This window comes from Pelodiscus sinensis, chromosome 20, assembly GCF_049634645.1.
Source record: "Pelodiscus sinensis isolate JC-2024 chromosome 20, ASM4963464v1, whole genome shotgun sequence".
In the NCBI taxonomy this organism is placed as follows: domain Eukaryota; kingdom Metazoa; phylum Chordata; order Testudines; family Trionychidae; genus Pelodiscus; species Pelodiscus sinensis.
Genome location: NC_134730.1, coordinates 15,967,748 through 15,989,002, shown reverse-complemented (window position 1 = coordinate 15,989,002; position 21,255 = coordinate 15,967,748). Strand labels below are relative to the sequence as shown.

Genomic DNA, 21,255 nt, shown 5'->3' with positions numbered 1-21,255 from the left:
CAGTTCTTCGAATGATTGGTGCAAAGGAAACCAATGTGATTTTTGATAGCATCAAATTGGCCACAAGGGCCTTCAGTTTTTGTCATAAAAGAATTATTAGGTAAGCAACAAACACATCACTTCATGGTCCTGTTAGTGCACTTATATTCTGTAGTGATGAAAACCAGTGAGCCTCAGTCTTATTTACATCTTTATATTGCTTTGACAGGATAAAATGACACTGTGGTCTAGTGGATAAAATGTCTGATTTTACATCAGAATATTGAGGGTTCAAGTCATGTTGTGGTTGATTTGGTTTTGCCAGAGGATGTTGTGAAAACCAGGACTTTAACAGAGTTTAAAAAAAAGAACTAGATATATTCATAGAGGATAAGTCTATCAATGGTTATTAGCCAGGATGGGTAGGAATGGTGTCCTTACTCTCTGTTTGTCAGAGATTGGGAGTGGGTGAAGGGGGTGGGATCATTTGATGATTACTTGGTCTGTTCATTCCCTCTGGGGCATCTGGCATTGGCCACTGTCAAAAAGTATTGGGCTAGATGGACCTTTGGTCTAATCCATTGTGACCGTTCTTATAAAGGGGGCCTTAAGTAGAGTAACTGTGTGTCCACTTGAAGGCCTTCTACCTGCCAGAATAGTATAAAGAGCTCTTGTTGGTTGCAGATTCTTAACACTTTTGAAAGGTCAGCATTGTGGTAGGATCCCCCTAGGGCAGTGGTCTGCAGCCTGCGAGCCCCATGTGGCCTATCGGGATTCTGTATGTGACCCACAAGGCATTTTGTTTACTGTTGCCCATGCAAGGGGTTGCCAGATTCTTCTGGTTTGTTGGTTTAGTTTTTTTTCCTACCAATATTATTAAAGTGACACACATGTAAAGCAAGGACACATGAGGTGAGGTGCATGCTGATTGCACACAACATTGAGAGCCGTACGCGCTCTCGGCATCTTATCGAAGTGCTGCTTTGGTTCAGCCGGTACACTCTGCAAATTCTAAGTGTGCAAGTGCAGTTAGCAAAACTACCCTGTCCCAGGAGATCATCTTGGTTATGACAGTCTGCAGCCCACTGAGCGGCCCACTCACTAGCCTACGTTTCCCATACTATAGGGTACAGTCTAGGACTCTGACTCCTGTGGACCCTTAACTCTCTCCAGCCTGGACTGTCTCTCAGGGTATGTCTACACTGCCACCCTAGTTCTTACTAGGGTGGCTAATGTAGGCATTCGAAGTTGCAAATGAAGCCCGGGATTTAAATATCCCGGGCTTCATTTGCATCTTGCCGGGTGCCGCCATTTTTAAATCCCCATTAGTGCAGACTCTGTGCCTGCGGCTACATGCGGCACGGAAGAGGTAGTTTGAATTAGGCTCTCTAATTCGAACTACCGGTACACCTCATTCCACGAGGAGTAACGGTAATTCAAATTAGAGAGCCTAATTCAAACTACCTACTCCGTGCCGCGTGTAGCCGCGGGCACGGAATCCGCACTAACGAGGATTTAAAAATGGCGGCGCCCGGCAAGATGCAAATGAAGCCCGGGATATTTAAATCCCGGGCTTCATTTGCAACTTCGAATGCCTACATTAGCCATCCTAGTTCGAACTAGGGTGGCAGTGCAGACATACCCTCAGTGTCTTGCAAGTAACCAGCAGCAGTCCCTCTAGGTGCTGTTATCACTAAGCACAACCCCATGTGGAGGTCCCACACCCAGGCAGATTGCATGGGTGCTCCCAGAGCCACTCTCAAATCTTAGAGTAAGGTACCAGCCAAATTCCACCTACCCCAGCTCCCAGTAATGTATCACAGCAATATACTGTCTCATTTATTAATTGCTTCACCACTTTATCTATGGGAAGGGACCATACACCAGCTTTTCTTTATACTGGGGCAGATTTGCCATGCTATGAAGCTTCAGGGGATAGCCGATTTAGTCTAATCTTGCACTACCAGACGATTTGGTTTAAGTTTATCTTCATATGAAATCACTGGGAAAGATAAACAGCAAAAGAAGTTTTCCTACAAAGAAAGGTGAGCATAAGTGTTAGACCAAAAAAAAAAAAGTTACCAAAAGAAAAGATAAACAAGCAGTCCTAAACTCTGGACTGCGCAACAACTAGATCAAGGAGTCTCTTGTCCCACTGGATATCGCAATCCGTTGTACACAGATTTCACCCTTGAAACCTGGGCCAGTCCCTTCTGAAGTCTTCAGTGTGTCCTTGTTGCTTGCAGCATGGAGGGCCAGGAGAGCGGCCACTGTGTTGGGCTTTTATTCCTTCAGTCCATATGCTTGAGTAGCACAAGTCCGAACAAGTCTGGGGGCATTGCTGACTTTCCAGGCAAAGTGGAACAATCCCCGTGGTGTGGCCTCGTGCAGGTGAGTCGTTGGATTGTATCTCCTTTGCTGGACAGGGGCCATTGACATCATGCCCGCGCTTTGGTTACTCTCCTTACTGTTGTCTCTGGGAAGCTAATATTTGGGTAATTTCCCCAACCCTGCATGTTTTAGTGACAACCATGCCATACATTCACGTATTTTCATATGCGTTGACATACATATATGGATAGAGAAATGCCTTTCAGCAGCTCATGCTACCTTACAGGGCATACTTTATATGTTAGATGGTGATATAAAAATGAGGAATAGGGGGCTTACCGAGCACCTCCCCCCAAGATACAGTGTGTCACAATGATGACATCAGAAATGTTGTTGTTCTAGCCAAGGTGGGCTTTATTTTTGTATTAAAGATATTTCTGGTTTCCTGGATGGGCTCTTTGAAAGAGCCATATGGCTGAGACCTTTGCTCATGCAGTGTAGTACAGCAAACAGTCCCACTGAGCCAGATTTTTCCAGTCTATTGAAGTCATATCCAGCAGTGCTTTCAGCAAGTCACTGATTAGCGCTAAGAAACTGCAATAGGAGAGGACAAAGACCTACTGTAGCTATGTTGATGGCATTCGCTGCACAAATTTCCGATTCCAATTTTCTGCCTTTACACCAGTGACTAGACTGAATCCATACCTAGGCTTCATCTCGAAATTCAGTTCCCGAATGAAGCTAGCAAAGCTGGTATTAGTTGGTCAGAATAATTTTTATTTTTGTGATCTTAAAAAAGCCAGGACTTAAGGTTTAAATGCTGGAGGATTTAAGCAGTCTGTTGGACTGAGGTGACTTGGATTGGTGCCATGTGTCAGCAATAGTTTGGTTAAAAACCAAGGCCTATCAAATCAATTCAGTGTGATCAAAATCACTTTATCACCTCTGTGCTTCTATCTTTTGAGGGATTTTTGTTTCTTTATGGTTTTAGATGACTTTCTATTCTGCGACAGTGTTTCTTATTGCATTAATCACAATTAGTAAAACACAGACAATAATTGGCCTGTGCTCTTTATAGTTGTCAGTAGTTGATGGATTTGGTATGCTTCTATTACTATTTAAAAGTGTTTCTTGTAACGTTACCTAAGGTAGATATTTACAGGATTGGGCAAGTCTTTCTGAAGAGTCAACACATAGTAGTTCTTAAGAAAGCTTGCTTGTGAGTAAAGCCTTGCAAATTTGCGGATGTCTGCTTCCATGGACCATATTTGTGGATAATAGCGAAAAGGTGCAGATCGACATTTTATACCTAAAGCCCCACAAATCCGTGGATCATGTTTGTGAATCACAGATTAGATGTGGATACAAATTTTGGATCTTTGCAGTGGCTCTACTTATGAATTAAGCTGAGCTACAAATCTTTGAAGATGGGCAGATGTGCTATTGATGTTCATGGATTTTGAAGGCGGTGGTGCTTTGTGAGAAGACACTAAATTCTTCGCAGGATTGGGCACCTAATACTGACACTATAGTATTGAGATTAATCCTGAGGGTTTTTTTTTTTTCACTGAACTTTCTCCAATAGCGATGGATACCTGAATTTGTATGTACAAGCTTGTCCAGCGGTCTCTGGTCCAGCATGATTTTAATTAGTTGGTTGTCCCCTTACTGGGTGTACGGCCAAGTTTCCCACAGTCTTGTAAAGTTTGACAGCCACCAGTCCTGACTCTCAGAATTCCGTGCTGCTATTTATCTAAATTACACCTAAATGTCTTCTGAGAGACCAGTAAGCAGTGGAATTGTTGGTAATGCCTGCTAGACAATATTGACCTCCTGTGGCTTAGTAAATTCTGTGGTTCAGCAAAAGCTTATCGGTTAATGCTATAGACCACACACATTTCCCTGTCCCATTGCCAGTACATTTTTAGCAGGCTAGCCAGCAGCCCAGCTCAATCCTGGTTTTAGCTGCATCCAGGACCTACCCCTCCTGCATCTCTGCATTTAAAGTGTATTAGGAGCCAGGCAGGCAGGCAGCCCCGCTCAGTTCCGGCTCGTGCCAGGAGCGGGAGCTCAACCCTCCCTCTGGACAGGGGCTGCTGCCACCCTGCACTGCTGCCTCCTTATCAGAGGCAGCAGTGCAGGGAGAAAGGCAGTTGGTCCACAGCGGGGAACTGGTTTTTAAACTGGCTCCCCTCACGTGCCAGCTCCTTCCTGGCACCCCACATTGCTGCCTCTCATACAGAGGCAGCAGTCAGGAGTGGCAGGGAGCTTCTCGGGAGTGGGGCTGGAGCATACTGCCTGTCGGCCCCACCCCCGGGGACTATAGAATAGTAGAGTAACTGATATTGACTATTCAATTAACCAATATTTAACATCCCTAGTTCAGCACTGATGAGGTCCTGAGGGTGCTGGCCTAGAGAGGTTCAACCTGTATTCACATACACATTTACTTAGAGTTTCTGGTTACCAGAGGAGCAATCAAACCTTTTCAGGAAGATAAAGCACAGTGAATCCAATTTCTTTGTACCAATACAGTAAAATAGTGTAACATCACTACTAACGCTTTGAGATGATCAGCCTTATCTAAGCGTAGGCACTTCTAGGCTGTATCTGTATGGTCACACGTAAATGGAAAAGCAATGCTGCTTATTAATTTGCCTTAGTGAAATAAAAATAGAGAGTCACTCACTGCAATTTTGACCTCCCCTGGTTTGGCAGATTCTCTGATTTGTCACCGGACAGATCCCAGGCTTGCTGGATGAGAGAGGTTCAATCTGTATAAGATTTAGGACATCTGAAGAAACCATTTCCATTCACTGTGGCTGAAGAGCTGGGAAAAGAAAGAGAATACATGTACATAACACGTGACGGGGCACAATTCTTCTTGTATGGAAAGCTGCAATATGCTGTTGACCATTTCCTTGTTTAGAAGAGATAACATCTGTAAGTTCAGGAAATAAGGCCGAGTGGAACTCTGACAAGACGTCAATAACTCCTGTGCCCTCTCAGGCAGGGACTTAAAATAGTTTCCTTGCAAAAGAAGTCCTATTAATTAGTGTTAACAAGGTATTGAACTATGAAGACTCAAGGTTATTGAGGACATTTCTTTAGTGCTGATTGCTCCCGTCCCTTATTGAAATTAATGGGAGTTGAGGGTGCTCAGCATCCTATAGGTCAGGCCTGTTGTGAAATGTATGCCAAAATATGCCTAGCTTCCTATAGCATCATCTTCCAAAGCTTTTCCCACATTAAATCTAGGCATAATTGAATAAATCCCTACAAGTTAGGCATTGCCTCTGCTTACACAACACAGAGTGTTCTGGTTTAGCCATGTATGGAGCATTGCCACCATAGATAGGAGGGTGCAGATATATGTGAAGCAGAAATCCATGGAAGTGAATCTCAGAGTGTGAATCTTTAGAATCTGGCTCTGGGGACTCATGCTTCGACATTACAAATAGCTATGTAGACATTTGGGTTTGCTTGAAACTTAGGCTCTGAACCCAACGTTAAAGTACTTGACTAAAATTTCAAAAATGTCTGCAAGTGACATTTACAAAAAGCACTTTTGTATTATCCCCACGTTATCTAAACACTATTGTTTTTGGACTGGATAAAATTGCTGTTTTCTGTGTCGTCATGTATATTTCACAGGTATTTGTTAGCCTCGTTAAAAACCCAGTGGTTTGATGGCAAGGCTTGATGTTTTATAAGTGGACTTACAGGGCGCAAGATCTCTTGTTAAATTGGGTGCAGTGACATAAAATGGTGCATCCTGCCGTGCAATCCATCATTTCCTTCAGTACTCGGAAAATTGAGTCAGAAGCATTTTTGGCTGTCTCCAGCTAAAAGCTTGATTTTTAAAAATTTTGGCTTTATTCGTTAATAAGAATACTGACACAGAATTTGTGATGTGGCACACATCTTTTAAGCATGAGTAAAAGTGCTCATTACCAGTTGTGACCATCCAGACCTAGAAAAATGTATGTATGCAATTTCTCGTATTAAGTAGCGCTGCAGAACTTTCCATCTGAAGATCTCAGGCTCTTTACTAATATTAGTGGGCATGATTCTCGTTTACATTAAGGCCCATTTAACACACTTAGGCAGTGGAAAGAAACTCAAAATCAGGCACACTTGTAATTGACACTCATTTCAAAAACCTCTTGTGTTCTGCCTGTATGGTGTAAAGGGACATTAATTTAAATAAGAATAAGTCTCCAATGACTAGCCTTCCAGCACCTCTGTAAAATAAGGAAGTATTACTATGGCTGAGCCATATAATCATTTTACAAATTAAAACCGATTTTCACAATTGATTGAACACTTACCACAAGATCATAGGGAGCAAGTCCACTCCTTCATCTCAGCAATCCAGCTGGTGGCCAGAACTGCTCTTCATGCATCCTTAGGTGTTGCAGATGCTGCAGTGTTTACATGCAGGACACTGTGGCTACATCTCTTGGGAGGGCTGGGCTGGAGAGTAGTAGAGAACATCATGGGAGAATCTCCCTTTCCACAGTCATTAACTCTTCTCCATAACTATAGGACGAGTCTTTGCACTCTCTGAAGGACTCTAGGGCTCCTGGGCATATCTTCACCTACAAATGAGAAAAGGTTTAGTGTAACGATCTCAAGGTGTGCTCACCTGTTGAGCCCCCTTTTCATCCCCCCACCAGTTACCGCTGTCGTTCTGTTTGTGTCCCCGTTTGTCCTAGTTCAGAAAGTTCCAGTTTGTCACTTCCCTGCCTTGAAGCGGGATTGCTCCCATTGAGACTTCCAGCAATCATCATGGAGAGGGGGCCAAGGCCTGCCCTCACTCATGGGCCCCAGCCCAGGGCCCTAAGGTCACAGACCTTCCACTATCTGGTCTGGCTGATGGGGTGTCCTGCCGAAACACGCCAGCCCGTGGGCAATCAACTGCCCTACCCTGGGCTGCTTTCTCTCCCCGTCTCTTTACCTGCCAGTCCCTCCACTCCGTACCTTCCCGGATTACTCCCCCCGGCCGTTCCAAAACTCCCGCCCTGTCTCCAACTCCTCACCTCTCCACGCTGCGCCTGCGCCTCTTATGCTCCGCCCTCCCAGCTGATCTTCGGCTCCCTGAGCCTCTGCGCATGCACGCTGTCCAGATCTGCCTTCCTGATGCTCCTCCAGCCGGCTCCCTCCCACAGCTTAGCTGTGGACGCCGAACACACCGCACATGCGTGTGGCCCCACTCGCGGTGCCCCAAACAGGGCTGGCATGGCGGTCAGGGAGGTGCTGGGTGTGGACACCCCATCACATTTAGTAGGTTGCAAACTGTCCAGAGATTACATCCTGCTTAATTTTTCTGGGTTCCTTCAATCTCTGAAATCCACTTCTGTTTCCATTCATCCTCCAAGATCACCCAAATACCATGAAAGCAATAGTTCTGATGGGTTGGTCCAGGGGTTGAATTCCCCCACACTCTGGATTTACAGCTGCTCCCATTAGCTCTCCTGTCTTTTGGAAACCACCTTGCCTATTTCAACATTTTGACAATGGATTGCTACAGAGAAATGGGTCATAGAGGTGGTAACATAAGGCTGTGTCATTCATTTTGTCACTCCCTGCCTTCCATTCTTTCCCCCATTTCTCTGCAGGGCTCGCTCTCATCCTTTTATTGAGACAAGAAGTGAACTCTCCTTCAGTTTGAAGCAGTAAAGCCGCCTCCTGTTCCTCACAAGGCTCGGGATTTAACTCCGAGAATTTCCTTGTCTCAAAGAAAGATGGAGAGTGGAGACCAGTCTTAGATCTAAGACTTCTAAGCAAATTTGTACAGTCTCAAAAGTTCAGCGTGGTGACTCCGGCAACTAGAATTCCTTTACTAGAGAAAGGAGATTTGGAGGTCAAGGGCTGAAAACCAGATGCCGATTTCCATATAACAACACAAGCTTCAGGATCACTTCCATTACCCATTTATTCCCATCAGTCTCTCGTTGATCCCAGAGGCTTTCTCAAAAGTCCTGGTAGTAGTGGCTGCTTACCTCTGACAATAAGTGATCCTAGTCTTCCTGTACTATAATAACTGTCTACTCTAGGGCTGTTCTTATGAAGTTGTGCTTTCATACACCTTGAGAACCCTTGCTCTGTTCTAGAATCTGTGTCTGCAGGTGTGTGTGTGTGTGTGTGTGTGTGTGTATAAAAGAGTCCACATTAGCCCCTGTACAGAATGCACAGTTTACAGGGGCATATGTGGACTTGTTAGCTGCTAGAGCCTATCTTCCCTGAGGTTTGTAACCTTGTCAATTCAAGGGAGCCATGGAGTCACAATAATTCTCTTTTGAGACACATGGCGGTTGATTCCTTTGTGACTTCCAGAGTTGATCCAGAATGACTTGTTCTGCCCTCAATTACACCTTGGACAACCGGAAACAGTTCCTCTATAAATGAGAGACTCTTTAGGCTTGTGGATGGATCAACTCCGAGTCTGTGCCAGTATTCCTTTGTCGCCCATCCGCATCTGAATTTTACAACAGCAGTTCCTCTGTTAGGAGGGAGAGCCCACCTCCATACTCTTAGGGTCGTTGGGTAGCTCAAGAATCCAGTCTCCACATCAGCTTGTTGGAATGCAGGGCTTTCAGGAATGCTTGCCTTCATTTCTACCCCATAGCGGGGCCAATCCATAAGAGGCATGATTTTGTCATGGATATGTTTTGTAAAAGTCGTGGATAGGGAGTTACAGGCAATAAAGTGAATAAAAATTCATGGAAGCCTGTGACCTATCCCTGAATTTTACTACACATGACAAAATGGGAAGGAACTGGGCAGCTGTGGGGGTAATTGGGGGCTTTGGGGCCCCTACTCCTGGGGGCTCAGCACTCTAGGGGTTACCTTGCCCTTCAGCAGCTGGTGGGGAGCTGCCAGGGTGCCGCCTGTCCCACTGCAGATGGCGGGCAGGTCAGAGGCCTGCTGCCTGAGGTAAAAGGGGCACCTTACCAGCTCCCTGCTGCTGTGGAAGATATCAGGTCCCTACAGTTCCCAGCTATGAGCTGAAGTCTCAGATTCTGTGACTTCCCCAATCTCCAAGACAAAATCATAACATTTGTTATGCTAGATAATATATCCCGCATGTTCTGTATCAACAAGCATGGAGCAATAGGATCCTCCACCCTGTGTACCAATCCAGATTTTGCAGGTGTTCTCAGCAGGCCTTTCTCACAGGATTTGACATCCAGGTTCTCCGCAGTATATTCCTGAAATGGTGACTGCCAGAGGCGGATCTTTTCCCAACTGTCAAAACTGTTTATGGTCTTTACATCAGAGGTAGACAAGAGGCTGTCAGCGGGCTGCATCCGGCCTGTGGCCTCCTCACCTGGAACCCTTAGGCAGAGAACAGCTCACACTTTAAAAATCCAGCTGTTCTCTGCTCTGGATGGGAACGGAGGAGGGAGACTTCTCATGCTGTTCCTGCCCCTCAGCAAAACCTTAGCTTCCGTTGGCCAATCTTAGTTTCTGGCCAATAGGAGCTGAGGATTTTTGCTAGGTGCAGAGGCAGTATAGGAGGCCTTCTCCCTTCCTCCTTGACCCCCTTCTCTCCGCCCCCCTCCCCCCAGTGCCTGGAGCAGAGTCACATGGAGCAGTGAGCAGCCTGCAACAGTCAGTCTGCCTCAGGTTTCTACTAGTACGTGTTTCCCAGCCAGAGCCTGCCTCTGGAACCCCAGCTCCTCTCTACCCCAATCCTCTGCCCCTTCCCAGATGTGGCACCGCAAACTCCTGCCCCAGATCACATTCCCCTCTTAGCTAAGGTCACATCCCAAAACGCTTCATCCCAGTCCCCTGCTCTAGGTCACAACTGCCCCCTTCACCCAAACTCCGTCCCAAACCCCACACTCCTTCCTGCACCCCAGTCCCTTACCCCAAGCTCCCTTCTGCACCCAGCCTCCATCCCAGACCCCAGAATTCCTCCATTAATATCCTGGAGGAGCGTGGCCCTTGACCACTTTCCAAAATCTTGGAGTGGCCCCCCCTTCAGAAGTATTGCCCACCCCTGCTTTTCAGTGATTGCAGGGAGCCGGCTGCCTCGTGCTTTGAGCTCTGCAATATAAGAGCCCGCAGCACAAGGCAGTAGCTGGCTCCCCAGGAGTGGGGCTGGCAGCCGGAAGACTGCTTGCTTATAAGCCAGCTGCATGCATGCATCAGCTCCTGGCTGCCCGCCCTCTTCCCAGGGAGCTAGCTGCATTGTGCAAATTTAACTCTAACAAACTGATAAGCTGGTGCATAACAGTTAACCGGTTAAACTTTTACATCTCTAGCCTGTACAGCAGGCTCCAATTGAACTGCCCAACAAATCCACAGACTCTGTAGTGAAGGCAGGTGGTCAGGTTTATGGTCAGCCAAGCATGGTCCCAATATCCTTCCTGACTCAGAGGTTACAGGTACAGTAGCATACACATGCCCATTGCTGTGGACTAGATGAGTTAATGATGGGGCTTTCCATTATCCCCTAGGCCTCCCAAAGAGACTCCCTCTGAGACTCCCCTTTTGTACATTCGAGAAGGAACTAGAGAAGGAATTGAAGGTAGGTTGCCCATGTGACATACCTCAACTTTTTCCTCCAAAATGAGATGCATCTGCAGTAATCTGATGAAATAGCAACAGGTATTTCATATCTCTTCTGTATACATGTCCCACTTCTCCAATACGGTTGCATTGAAAGCAGGGATCTGACATAATGGCAGTATACTAACACAGCTACTTGCGTTCAGACACCTCAGATTTCTGTCCTGAGAGTGGGAGTTTAGTGGCAAATGGAGATCATTGCACTGTCCTGTCCCCCTCACAGAGAAACAGCAATGTAGCGCTTGGAATTGCTTCTGCAAAAGGTCTTCACAGACTGCAATGTTTATGCTAGCATCACTCTTGGAAAAATACTTCTGGGCCAGTCTGTTCGTAAAGGTAGGCAGTTTCTCCAAATTGCCAGTAACTTGTATGGTGGACCCACAAATTCAGTGATGCTTCCCAGGATGGGGGAAAGTCTAAAGGCTCTGTACAATACACCGCTTTAGATATTTTGACATTGGTCATCATCAACTTTCCTCACAAATACATCCTCTTCTAAATGTTTTCCTACATTGCTACATTGGTGGTCATGCCCATATTCCCCACTGTTTAAAGGTGACCTTTTCTTTTGGAAAGTTGGTTGATGTTTTGACCAAAGTAATCCTAATAATGAACAGGGTGGATGGAGGATTGCTGGAAATAAAATATTAACTAGTGGCTACAGTTGTGCCAAACTGTCATTCCAGACATTCTCCTCTTAGTTCTTTGTTTCTTTCATTTTTGTCCTTTATTATTAAAATCATCTTAACAGTTGTAGGCTAATTTCATGTAAGGAGAATTTGAAAGTGTGAGTTGATATTCCTTTGAATTGTATAGGTTCCTCTCCCCCTCCCCCATTTGTTGCTTTATAATTGGTTTTGGATGATTCCACATACTGTGTATGCATGAATGTATGTGCTGTGCATAAATATATTATATAGCCTTTTGATAGATTAAACAGCACAAAACAATGCATGCAAGTGGAGGATGGAACCTGGAACCATCAGCGGCAAAAACTGAGCTTAAAGGAGTGACTCCTTTTAATTATGAATAAGTAGCAGTCCTTTATCCTTCATAAGGGCCAGCCACTAGGGAAAGAGACATTATGACATGTATTTAAGATGCATATGAAATTAACTGCCTAATTACCATAGCAGGAAACCTAGAAATACCTAAATAAATAAAGCCAAGGGTCTCCTTGATGTGGCACAGCGGTGTAGGAGTTTGATAAAGTAAAGGGGGACATTTATTTGCATTTTTCCTTCAAGTGGATTAAATGAGGCACACTGAGGGAATGCTGCTATTTGCAGCATCATGCAGGCTGCAGATGTAAAAATCCTCATTCCTTGGCGATTAATCCCCAAGCCATGAAGTCAAATCTCTTTGAGAGAGGCGTAAGGCCATCGTGTCAGATGGGCATGACTGTAGGTAGCAGAGACCCCATACTGGATGTGCGTCAGGTGTAAGCAAGCATCACAGATAGGATTGCCAACAAGGAGTGCCCATATGCCTGTTCTTTATTTAACAGTTCGGTGTTCATAGCACAGTTCCATTACTAATCCAGCTTTGGTTGTGATTAAGTTTCAGAAAGAAAGAACAGAATCCTTGCCTATCTAATACGACCTTTTGGCTTTTTGCATCATGGTGATTGGCACATGGGGTTGAGGGGGAAGAGTTTGTGCATACATATTCTTTTTTTCCCTCTCCCCCCTTCATTCTGTGAATTAAAAGCTTTGAGTCTGTTTTTTTCCTTTACCATTCCATTGCAAGTCCCTGCGGAGTCTGTTAAAACAGGTCTCTGGCACCAGGGCGGGCTTCCGCTGTGCAGCAGAGCACAACGTCATGTTCAGTGACCTTCTCAGCACAATTTTTGCATGATGTTTTGCCCGATCTGGTATTAAATGTTGAGGTTTCAGGGTTCAGGGAAGAGTGTGGCCCTAGAGATTGTATCCCTAACTGCCTTCCAGAAGTAACACATCTGCCTTCCTCTTGATTTCCTTGGTGGCTACAGGCTGCTGAAATTCAGCAATGGGGCCTGGCAGGGCTCTTGCCTTAGCTTGGGTGTTTTAAATGAATGTGATGCAGTATCTCAAACATTGCTTCCTGAGCGAGTCTTTAGGTGTGTAATTTTCATGTGTGCTGAACTGATAAAGATCTGATATCTGTGAAATACATGGAGTGATGCCAGGTCGTGCCCTTCTCCTGTAGCTGAAACAGTTGCACAGGCATCCAATTATTAAGTACAAAGCCTTGATAACCTAGTTTTCTTCTTCATTTCACACAGCTGAGAGATGGCTTTCCATGCTAATGCAGAAAAGTTGAGAAGGATGGCAAATATCTTGCTTTTTCTCATCTTAGCTTTATTGAATAGAAGGTCGGACACATCACAGCAGAATCTCTGTGTCTGTATGTTTTGGTATATTAATTTTATAGTATTGATGACTCTATTGAATCCTTCATCTCTGTCCCCCGCACTCCCGTATGGTCTAAAATGGATTACAGCAGGGCTACTCTGCACAAGGCCTATGAGCTGTATGCGGCCCCCAGCCTGTTTGCAGCCCGTGGGTGGGATCCAAAACAGAAAAGTAGTCAATATAATGGTCTTCTGTTTATATGCGTTTTAGTAGTTAAATTTCTGGACTGTCATTGCTCATTAAAAGTGCCTGTCATATAGGTGGAAATCGAGTAAATATTGCCTTTTATAAATATAATCAGAACTGACTTAAATGGAGCCCGTGTGTTGCGGCCCTCGGCATGTGCTGTGAGTATCTCCATGGCCCCCGGGGTTTCCAAAGCTGAGTAGCCCTGGATTATAGTATTTTCAGCTCCAGAATTGGCTGTAGAATGGGTAGGATTGGTGGTTTCGCTGTTCTGTGTACAGATACTGGTTATAATAAATAATGTGTGCTTGCATAGTGCCCTTCATCCCAAAGATCTTTACCGGGGGGGGGAGAGAAGGGTATCACTTTATCCATTACTGAAATGTGGCCACTTTTGGGCATCTTTGTATAACAAACTGGTTCAGCGTGATTTTAAATGGTGGTGAGAGTTTAAGTAACAGAATAATTTGTAAATTTGATCTCTGTTCTTGTTGAAGCATCATGGAATTTTTAATTACAGTTCTCAGAACCCCTTTGCACCAAAGGGGAGAGCTGTTTCTGTATGGACTTGCAGGCAAGGACATCTCCTGCTGGACCATGTCTCTATCTTCTTGTAGGTGCTGTGACGTTTTCACCCCAGTAGAGACATAGTTTTACCCAAGTGAGATATTTTTCCTGCAATCTCATAGGGACAGGCTGGAACCCTATGGCTATATGGACCTGCGCTGCAGAGCTGTTGGAATATGCAGGAGTAGGGATCCACCTGTACAGATCAGACTGCATAATCAGGGTCTATGTTTATGATCTGAATACTTGATATCCAGTTAGTTCAACAACTGTGCGCTCTTTGGTTTGGATCCTGTCATTGTCGGTTTATACAGTGCCTAACACAGTGAAGCCCCACCTGTTCTGAGGCCTCCAGACTGCAATAGAAAAGTTGAATAATGTGCTATAAATATAAAGAGTGCACAGTGGAATAGCAATTCCAATTAAATGTCTCCTGTTTTATTGACACAGGCCCAATACTGCAAGAACCATGGGTCCCCACTCAATTCCTGTGTTATAATGGCTGTGCTTTGGTTTCTCATAACCAGAAGATTTCTGTCTTCGTCAGTATCATTAACTGAGTTCAGTTCCACTCATTTGTGCTCTTTGCAATCAGTCACTTAAATCGTCAAGAGAAACCAAATAAACACCATTTCTATGACTGACAGAACAATGTGTAATGATCCTTGTGTTCTAACCTCTTTAGTCTGATTGTTACAACCTCTTTGTAATTTTTAATCAACTAACGTAGTATCATTAGAGTCCTGGAATTTTCTCAGGGGTAATTGAGTCTCTTGTAGAAAATATCTTAACTCAAGATGAAACTAACAAAAAGCTGCTAACTCCGACATTCTTTGAGACTGCAAGTCTGCTTTCAGAAGTTGTCACTCACTGTACAAAAGCTTCTAAATAAACGCAAGCTTACGTTTTGCAGTATAACGTTACATGGGATAGCTCATGTTTCCATAACTCTCTGAACATATGAAAATACTTGAAGTCAGGAACATATGTAAGTGTTTTGCTTTATCTTCTAGGTCTTTTTGTAACTCTCCAGGCAATTTGGACATTCCCATTTTTAGTTGACAGAAGCTTCACACAGTGGTGATTAAACTTTTTGGCGCGAGTCTCATTTGCTTTAGAACAAGGAGGAGTAATGGCCTGGTGGTTAGGACTCTGACCTAGGACTAAGGATGTAAGAGGCAGGTAATTGGCTAATCACGATCAGTTGATAAGGGAAAGTGCTCCGTCCCAGCTCGCATTGGGTTCCGGAGCTATCCCTGCTGCAGCTCTGCAGTTGAAATGTAGTAAGAGCTGGCTTGGCTCTTATTATATTTAAAATGCAGAGTTGCAACGGTCCCAGATCCAGTGTTAGCTGGGACTGAGCTGGGCTTGCTCAGTCCCAGCTTGCACCAGGTCCGCTGCTATGGCTCTGCAATTTAAGTTGACTGAGCTGGCTTTTACATTTAAAATCAAAGCTGCAGTGGGGTTAGCTCCCAGACCCAGCATGACCTGGGATCGAGCTGGGGTTGGTCAGTCTCAACTCACGCCGTCCAGCAGCCCCAGTCAGTGCAGGTCTCAGCAGGGAGCTGGGATCCCCCACGGCCAGGGGCTGCTGCCACGAAGCAGCTCCTGTCTGTGGCAGCTGGGGCTGGCTGTGGACAGAGGCTGCTCCAGCTGCAGCGCGGTGGGCAGGCAACACGGTGATACAGAGGCAGCAAGGGAGGGGAAATGCAATAGCAGAGTAGTCAACTACTCGGCTACTAACTTACATCCCTACCTACAACTCAGGGTAGGATTTCAGTTCCTGGCTATGCCACTCAGTTCCTCTAGACATGTCACTAAAGCCAAAGTTTTCCCATATGAGTGCCTCAATTTCAGCTTCTAAATTGCATACTTGAACAGTAATTAGAAGCGGCCTGATTTTTCAGAAGTGCTGAATACCCATAAATCCCATTAAACTCAGAGAGATCTTCAGGTGTACAGAATCTTTGAAAACCAAATCAGTTTTTACATAGACTCATAGACTTTAAGGTCAGAAGGGACCATTCTGATCATCTAGTCTGACCCCCTGCACAATACAGGCCACAATCTCACCCACCCCTCCTAGAATAATCCTCTCACCTATGTCTCAGATATTGAAGCTTTCAAATACTTTGAAGACCACAAGATGCAGAGAATCCTCCAGCAGTGATCTGTACGCCATGCTACAGAGGAAGGTGAAAAACCTCCAGGGTCTCTGCCAATCTACCCTGGAGGAAAATTCCTTCCCGATCCCAAATATGGCGATCAGCTAAACCCTGAGCATGTGGGCAAGACTCACCAGCCAGACACCCAGAAAGTTCTCTCTAGTAACACCTATCATCCCTCCATTGACCTATTTCCCACTGATAATGAAATAGGGAACGTAACCTTTTGTGAACATAACATGTGAACATAACCTTTTGAATCCTGGTTTGAAAACTTTGGTCATGATAGCTCTGTACTTTGGTTTATCTATATTTATTTGTCTATCTCCAGTGCATCTGATGAAGTGGTTTTTAACCACAAAAGATAGTCCAAATAAATCTATTAGTCTTTAAAGTGCCATAGGATTTCTCATTGTTTTTGTAGATAGAGATTAATATGGCTACCTTCTGCGACTTATCTATAAAATGAGTATTTGCTTTATGCTATACAAATGTAAAAGACTGTATGGCAAAGAGTTTACAGTATAAGGAATGAGAATAATGAAACTCTTGTGCATCCCTGAGAGGTTCTAATTAATGTTTGGGATGCTATTAGATACCGTGGTGCTGTAGGCATATAAGCATCCCTATCATTACAGTGCCTTGATTGAATTCAAGGAGAGATGGGTCTGTTCTGTACCTCACAGATGAAGGCCTGGGACAGCCAAACAAAAGGTTATGTTTTTGGTTTTTTCCCCCCCCCACAAGTACCTTTTTCTAGTTTAAATTTTTTGGTTCCAGACGATCACATTGGTCAGAAACGGTTGCTACCTAGATAATGTTCATTCTCAAAATCTGATGAAGCAAAATTCGATAAGCAAAGAAAAAACCAAAGACAGGGTCTAGTACAAATAAAAAAACTGGGAGTGCATTTGTGCATGCTGATTGTCCTTGGTACTGCAGAGCTCCTAGGGCAGTGATGTCTCCAATATTTTTATGCACAAGATCACTTTTTGAATTCGTGCAATCCGAGATCTACCTCAAGCCCAAATATGCTTGACCTGCCTCCTTTGTGTCCCTTTTCTGAAGCCTGCCCCCTGCTAACTCCATCCTCCTTCATTTTCAACAGGCTGTGGCACAGGGTTGGGGTGCAGGCTGTGCTCTTGGATTAAGGGATTTGAAGTTTGAGGGGGGCTCTGAGCTACTCTTGGGGCAGGCTGTTGGGGTGTACGAGGGGGTTCTAGGCGCAGGCTCTGGGAGGGTATTCAGGTGCAGGAGGTGGTTCATGCCTGGGGTAGGGTTTCGGGATGTGAGCTTCGACTGGGCACTGCTTACCTCAGGTGGCTCCTGGGTGGTGCTGCAGTGGGGCTAAGGCAGGTTCACGCCTGTCCTGGCCCTGCTCCACTCCCAAAAGCAGCCAGCAAACTCTTCATCCCAAGTCCTGTTGTGCCCCCTCTCCATTCTGTGGAGACAGGATACAGAGTGGGAAAGGGCACCTTGACATCAGCGCCCTCCTTTCCATCCCCTGCACAGCACAGCAAGCAGGAGGCTCCTGCTGGCACTTGATAACCTCTTGACTGAACCAGACTCCCTTGTCAGAGACTCCAAGATCTATCGGTAGATCCTGATCTACTGGTTGGTGTGACCACTGTCCTAGGGTATTGCTCTGACTGTAGGACTCCTCCCCTACCTCCTTTTGGCACAGAGCTTTCCTTCAGTGGTACAGGATCTGATGCAGCCTTTGTGTCTCTGATAAAGAGCGGAATTTACCTTCAGATTTGGCACCGTTTCTCTGGGCCTAAACAAAGACATTAATTGGTTGGCCTGTTACAAAGCCAATTTCTCCTGCCATTAACATCTGCATTTACATATCAAAAGCTATGTATGAGACACGTCCAGTCTACTCAATTGGCCTCATTAACACAGGTCCTACAGTTTACTGGTACTACTTCTGCTGTTGTCTGAAGGACAACAAAACTCCTGGAGTCAGCTAGAAGTTTTGTCTCAAGACAGTAAAGTGGAGGAGACTTGTAGATGACCTATGCTCCACTCGTAGTACAAAGGTTTAAGAAGAAGATGATGGTGTCTGTTGTTATAGATCTTTTGGATTCTGTTATTTGCTCTCCAATTCACCTGATGAAGTGGGTTTTGCCCATGAAAGTTCATGATTCTATATATTTTGATTAGTCTCTAAGGCACCTCAGGACTACTTGTAGTTCAGAGACCATTTTCATAGACTGTGATTTATGGAGTCTGTTGCACTCCCGACTCCTGTTCAACAGAACGTATAATGTACCAAGAAAAGGGGTGGGGCAGTACGTGGGAATCTTCTGTACCGTCAGTTAATGATGCTGAAGCAATTTGGGCAAATACACATGGACTGAAAAATCTAATGACTGCAGGTAACAAATGATGTTCCTTTACTAATAGAATCAAGGAGATTTAGGCCCTAATCGTGTCAAAGAATTATTCACATGTTTAACTTTATTCACATAAGTAGTCCTGTTGATGTGGTAGAACTACTCATACATTTGAGACAAACCTAGATATAAGTGTTGGCAGGGTTGTGACCCAGATTAGCAGTGTTGTCTTCAAGTCATCATTGCCAAGTCCAAGTTGAGTCTCAAGTCAGTACAGTTCAAGTCTGAAGTCAAGACTCGAGTCTTAATTTAAAAAATGTCAAGTCACTTTTGTACCAGCCATCAATATCGGCATTTTCGGACAATTTTTTCACCAAGTTGATTTAACAAAATTAGCAAGTCTCAAGTCGAGTCTCAAGTCACAAACAATGAATGAGTCGAGTATCAAGGCGAGTTATGTCAGACTTGAGTTCAAGTCGTGGGGGACGAGTCAACAACTCTGCATATTAGGAAGTGTGAGTGGGACACACCAAAAAAAAAGATTATTCTCATGACTGGATGCAGTTAATTATCTGGGGGGACGGGTCTGTATATGTCTAGCTATTATAGTCAGATGATTATGCATGAATGAGCTGTATCTTCATTTGTGCATGTGATAACGGCCTATGGAATAGGTGCATAATTATACTCTTTTATATGACACTTCAGCCTGTAGACCCAGAAAGAGCCAACCTAGGGTCTGCTGCATTGGATGGAGGAGTGGAGAGAGTAAGAGGGTTCAGCAGTGGTCTCCCTTCACCCTGAACTGTGTAGGAGACTCCCCTCCCCCGACTCCTGACAAGAACCCAGCTACTGGGTTCCCTTTCTCCCCCATTATGTGGCTTTGTAGATAGCTGTTAACAGCAGCCAGAGACTTCAAACGTCAGAGGCAGCTAAAGAAGGAACCTTGGGCCCTCAGGACATTCCAGTCAAAACAAAACTGTAAAATGTTCTCCGATTTCCTCTGCCCTGTGCTGATTGGCTGTTGGTTTGCTCTAACCGTCCCCTTTCTTGTTCATCACAATCTTTTCACCTCTACCTCACTTCACACGTGCCCTTTCCCTGTTCATCCTTTCCCCTTTTTATTTCCCTTTCGATGACTAGCCTCCACCCTGCAATGGCGCAGAAGAAAAGTGGTGTTTGCTGCCATCCCAATGCATTAAAACCCAATGATTGATCCAAATTACTTTTTGGTGCTATGAACATGTGAAACTGTGTTTCAAATGGCACGACGCTTCTCAGAATGATTATCTGAAAAGCCTTGGTAGTTTCTGCACCTAGCAGGCATATCTATACGTAGCCAATTGGCCATTTTTGAATGATTTTTCTAGCCTCATAGTTACCTCTTGTGCAATTCAGTGTCTCCTTCCTCCATCAACCACTGCTTTCATCCAGCCCAGAAGCAGCTGTATTTTGGTGCATATGTCAGAAGCAATTTGAAATTCTTTTGGATGAAATATGTAGTATAATAAAATTCAGTCATGCCAAGCTTCTCCTGTTGATGTGGACTCAGAATGGCTCATTTGTGTGCCATACTCTGTGTTACTAGCAGAGACTTGGTTACCTCCGGTATTTGGGATCTACACAGGACCATCTGAGTTTCTGCTCCATTAATTTGAGTGTCCAACTTACAGAAGTCTTAGGTCACTTTAGGTTTGATGATGATGATTTTATTATTATAGTTTTGAAATTGCTCGTGTTACTCTTCCTTAAATGTTGCCCTAGTTTTATAGTTTCTTTGGTTGTTTCCTTCTAGCTCAACAGAATTCACCAAAAATCCATGAGGGCTGGTGGGCCTATAAAGAGGTGGTCCAGGGCAGCTTTGTTCCAGGTAAGTGCAATTTTAAAGTCCAAGCTTTTCATATATGGTTGTGCTTTTACATTACACAGTGGACAAATACATTTGTGTACACCAATATATTAGAGTGAATTCTTTGACGTTTGTTGGTGCATCAGCTGAAGAACATTGCTCTCTTCATAAGCAGAAGGTGCACCATTGTTAATGCCACTGTTATATCTTGGTGGTGACTGTTCTCATGCTAATGTAACAAAATTCACACTCCGTTCACTTGTGAAGAGAAAGAGGACAGGTAAGTCTGACTGTAAATTAGAGATGTAAAATCCTGGTTAATTAGTTAACATGTGAAACCTAAGGTTTAACCAGTTAACTGAGTAAGCGGGATCCTGCTCTTTCTCTTTCCCCATACCAGGCTGCCACTACCTGGCAGCAGGAGCTGGCAGCCCGACGAGTGGAGGAACCCACTTCTGCTCCCAGTCTCCCCATGCATGGGGTGGCCATTGCCTGCCAGCCACCCTGCATGTTCAGCTGCCAACTTCTGCTGCCAGGTACCACTGTGGGGCTGGACCAGCCCCCTGCCTACAGCGGGCTGCAGGCATGGGGCTGCTCCTGGGTACTAGTTTACCAATACCCTGTAAGCATCACCTGGAAAGACTTACTTGTTTACATCCTTACTGTAAATTGGCTGAATTTAGCTTATGGATACAAGTCTGTATTAGCCAAAGCAGCCTCTACAAACCTAATAGTAAATTAACAAAGGCAAAGGAGGAAAACATAACTCTGCTGTAGAAGTGACAGGGTCCATTGTTTTTTATTTCAGTAAAAAAAAATAAAAGCACTGTGGAAAAGAAATGTTCTGATGCAGCCCTTACTGGAGT

General features: G+C 44.7%; 1 protein-coding gene across 8 annotated transcripts in view; it reads left to right on the top strand.

Moving 5' to 3' along the window:
- The window catches only part of CA10 (carbonic anhydrase 10), a 417,040-nt gene that overhangs the window by 54,129 nt on the left and 341,656 nt on the right, over positions 1–21,255 (top strand). For all 8 annotated transcript variants that reach the window (XM_075903810.1, XM_075903809.1, XM_075903808.1 and 5 more), the window contains one exon: positions 20,336–20,410. In XM_075903810.1, coding sequence (XP_075759925.1) covers positions 20,336–20,410 — 75 coding nt within the window. The remainder of the gene's footprint in view (positions 1–20,335; positions 20,411–21,255) is intronic.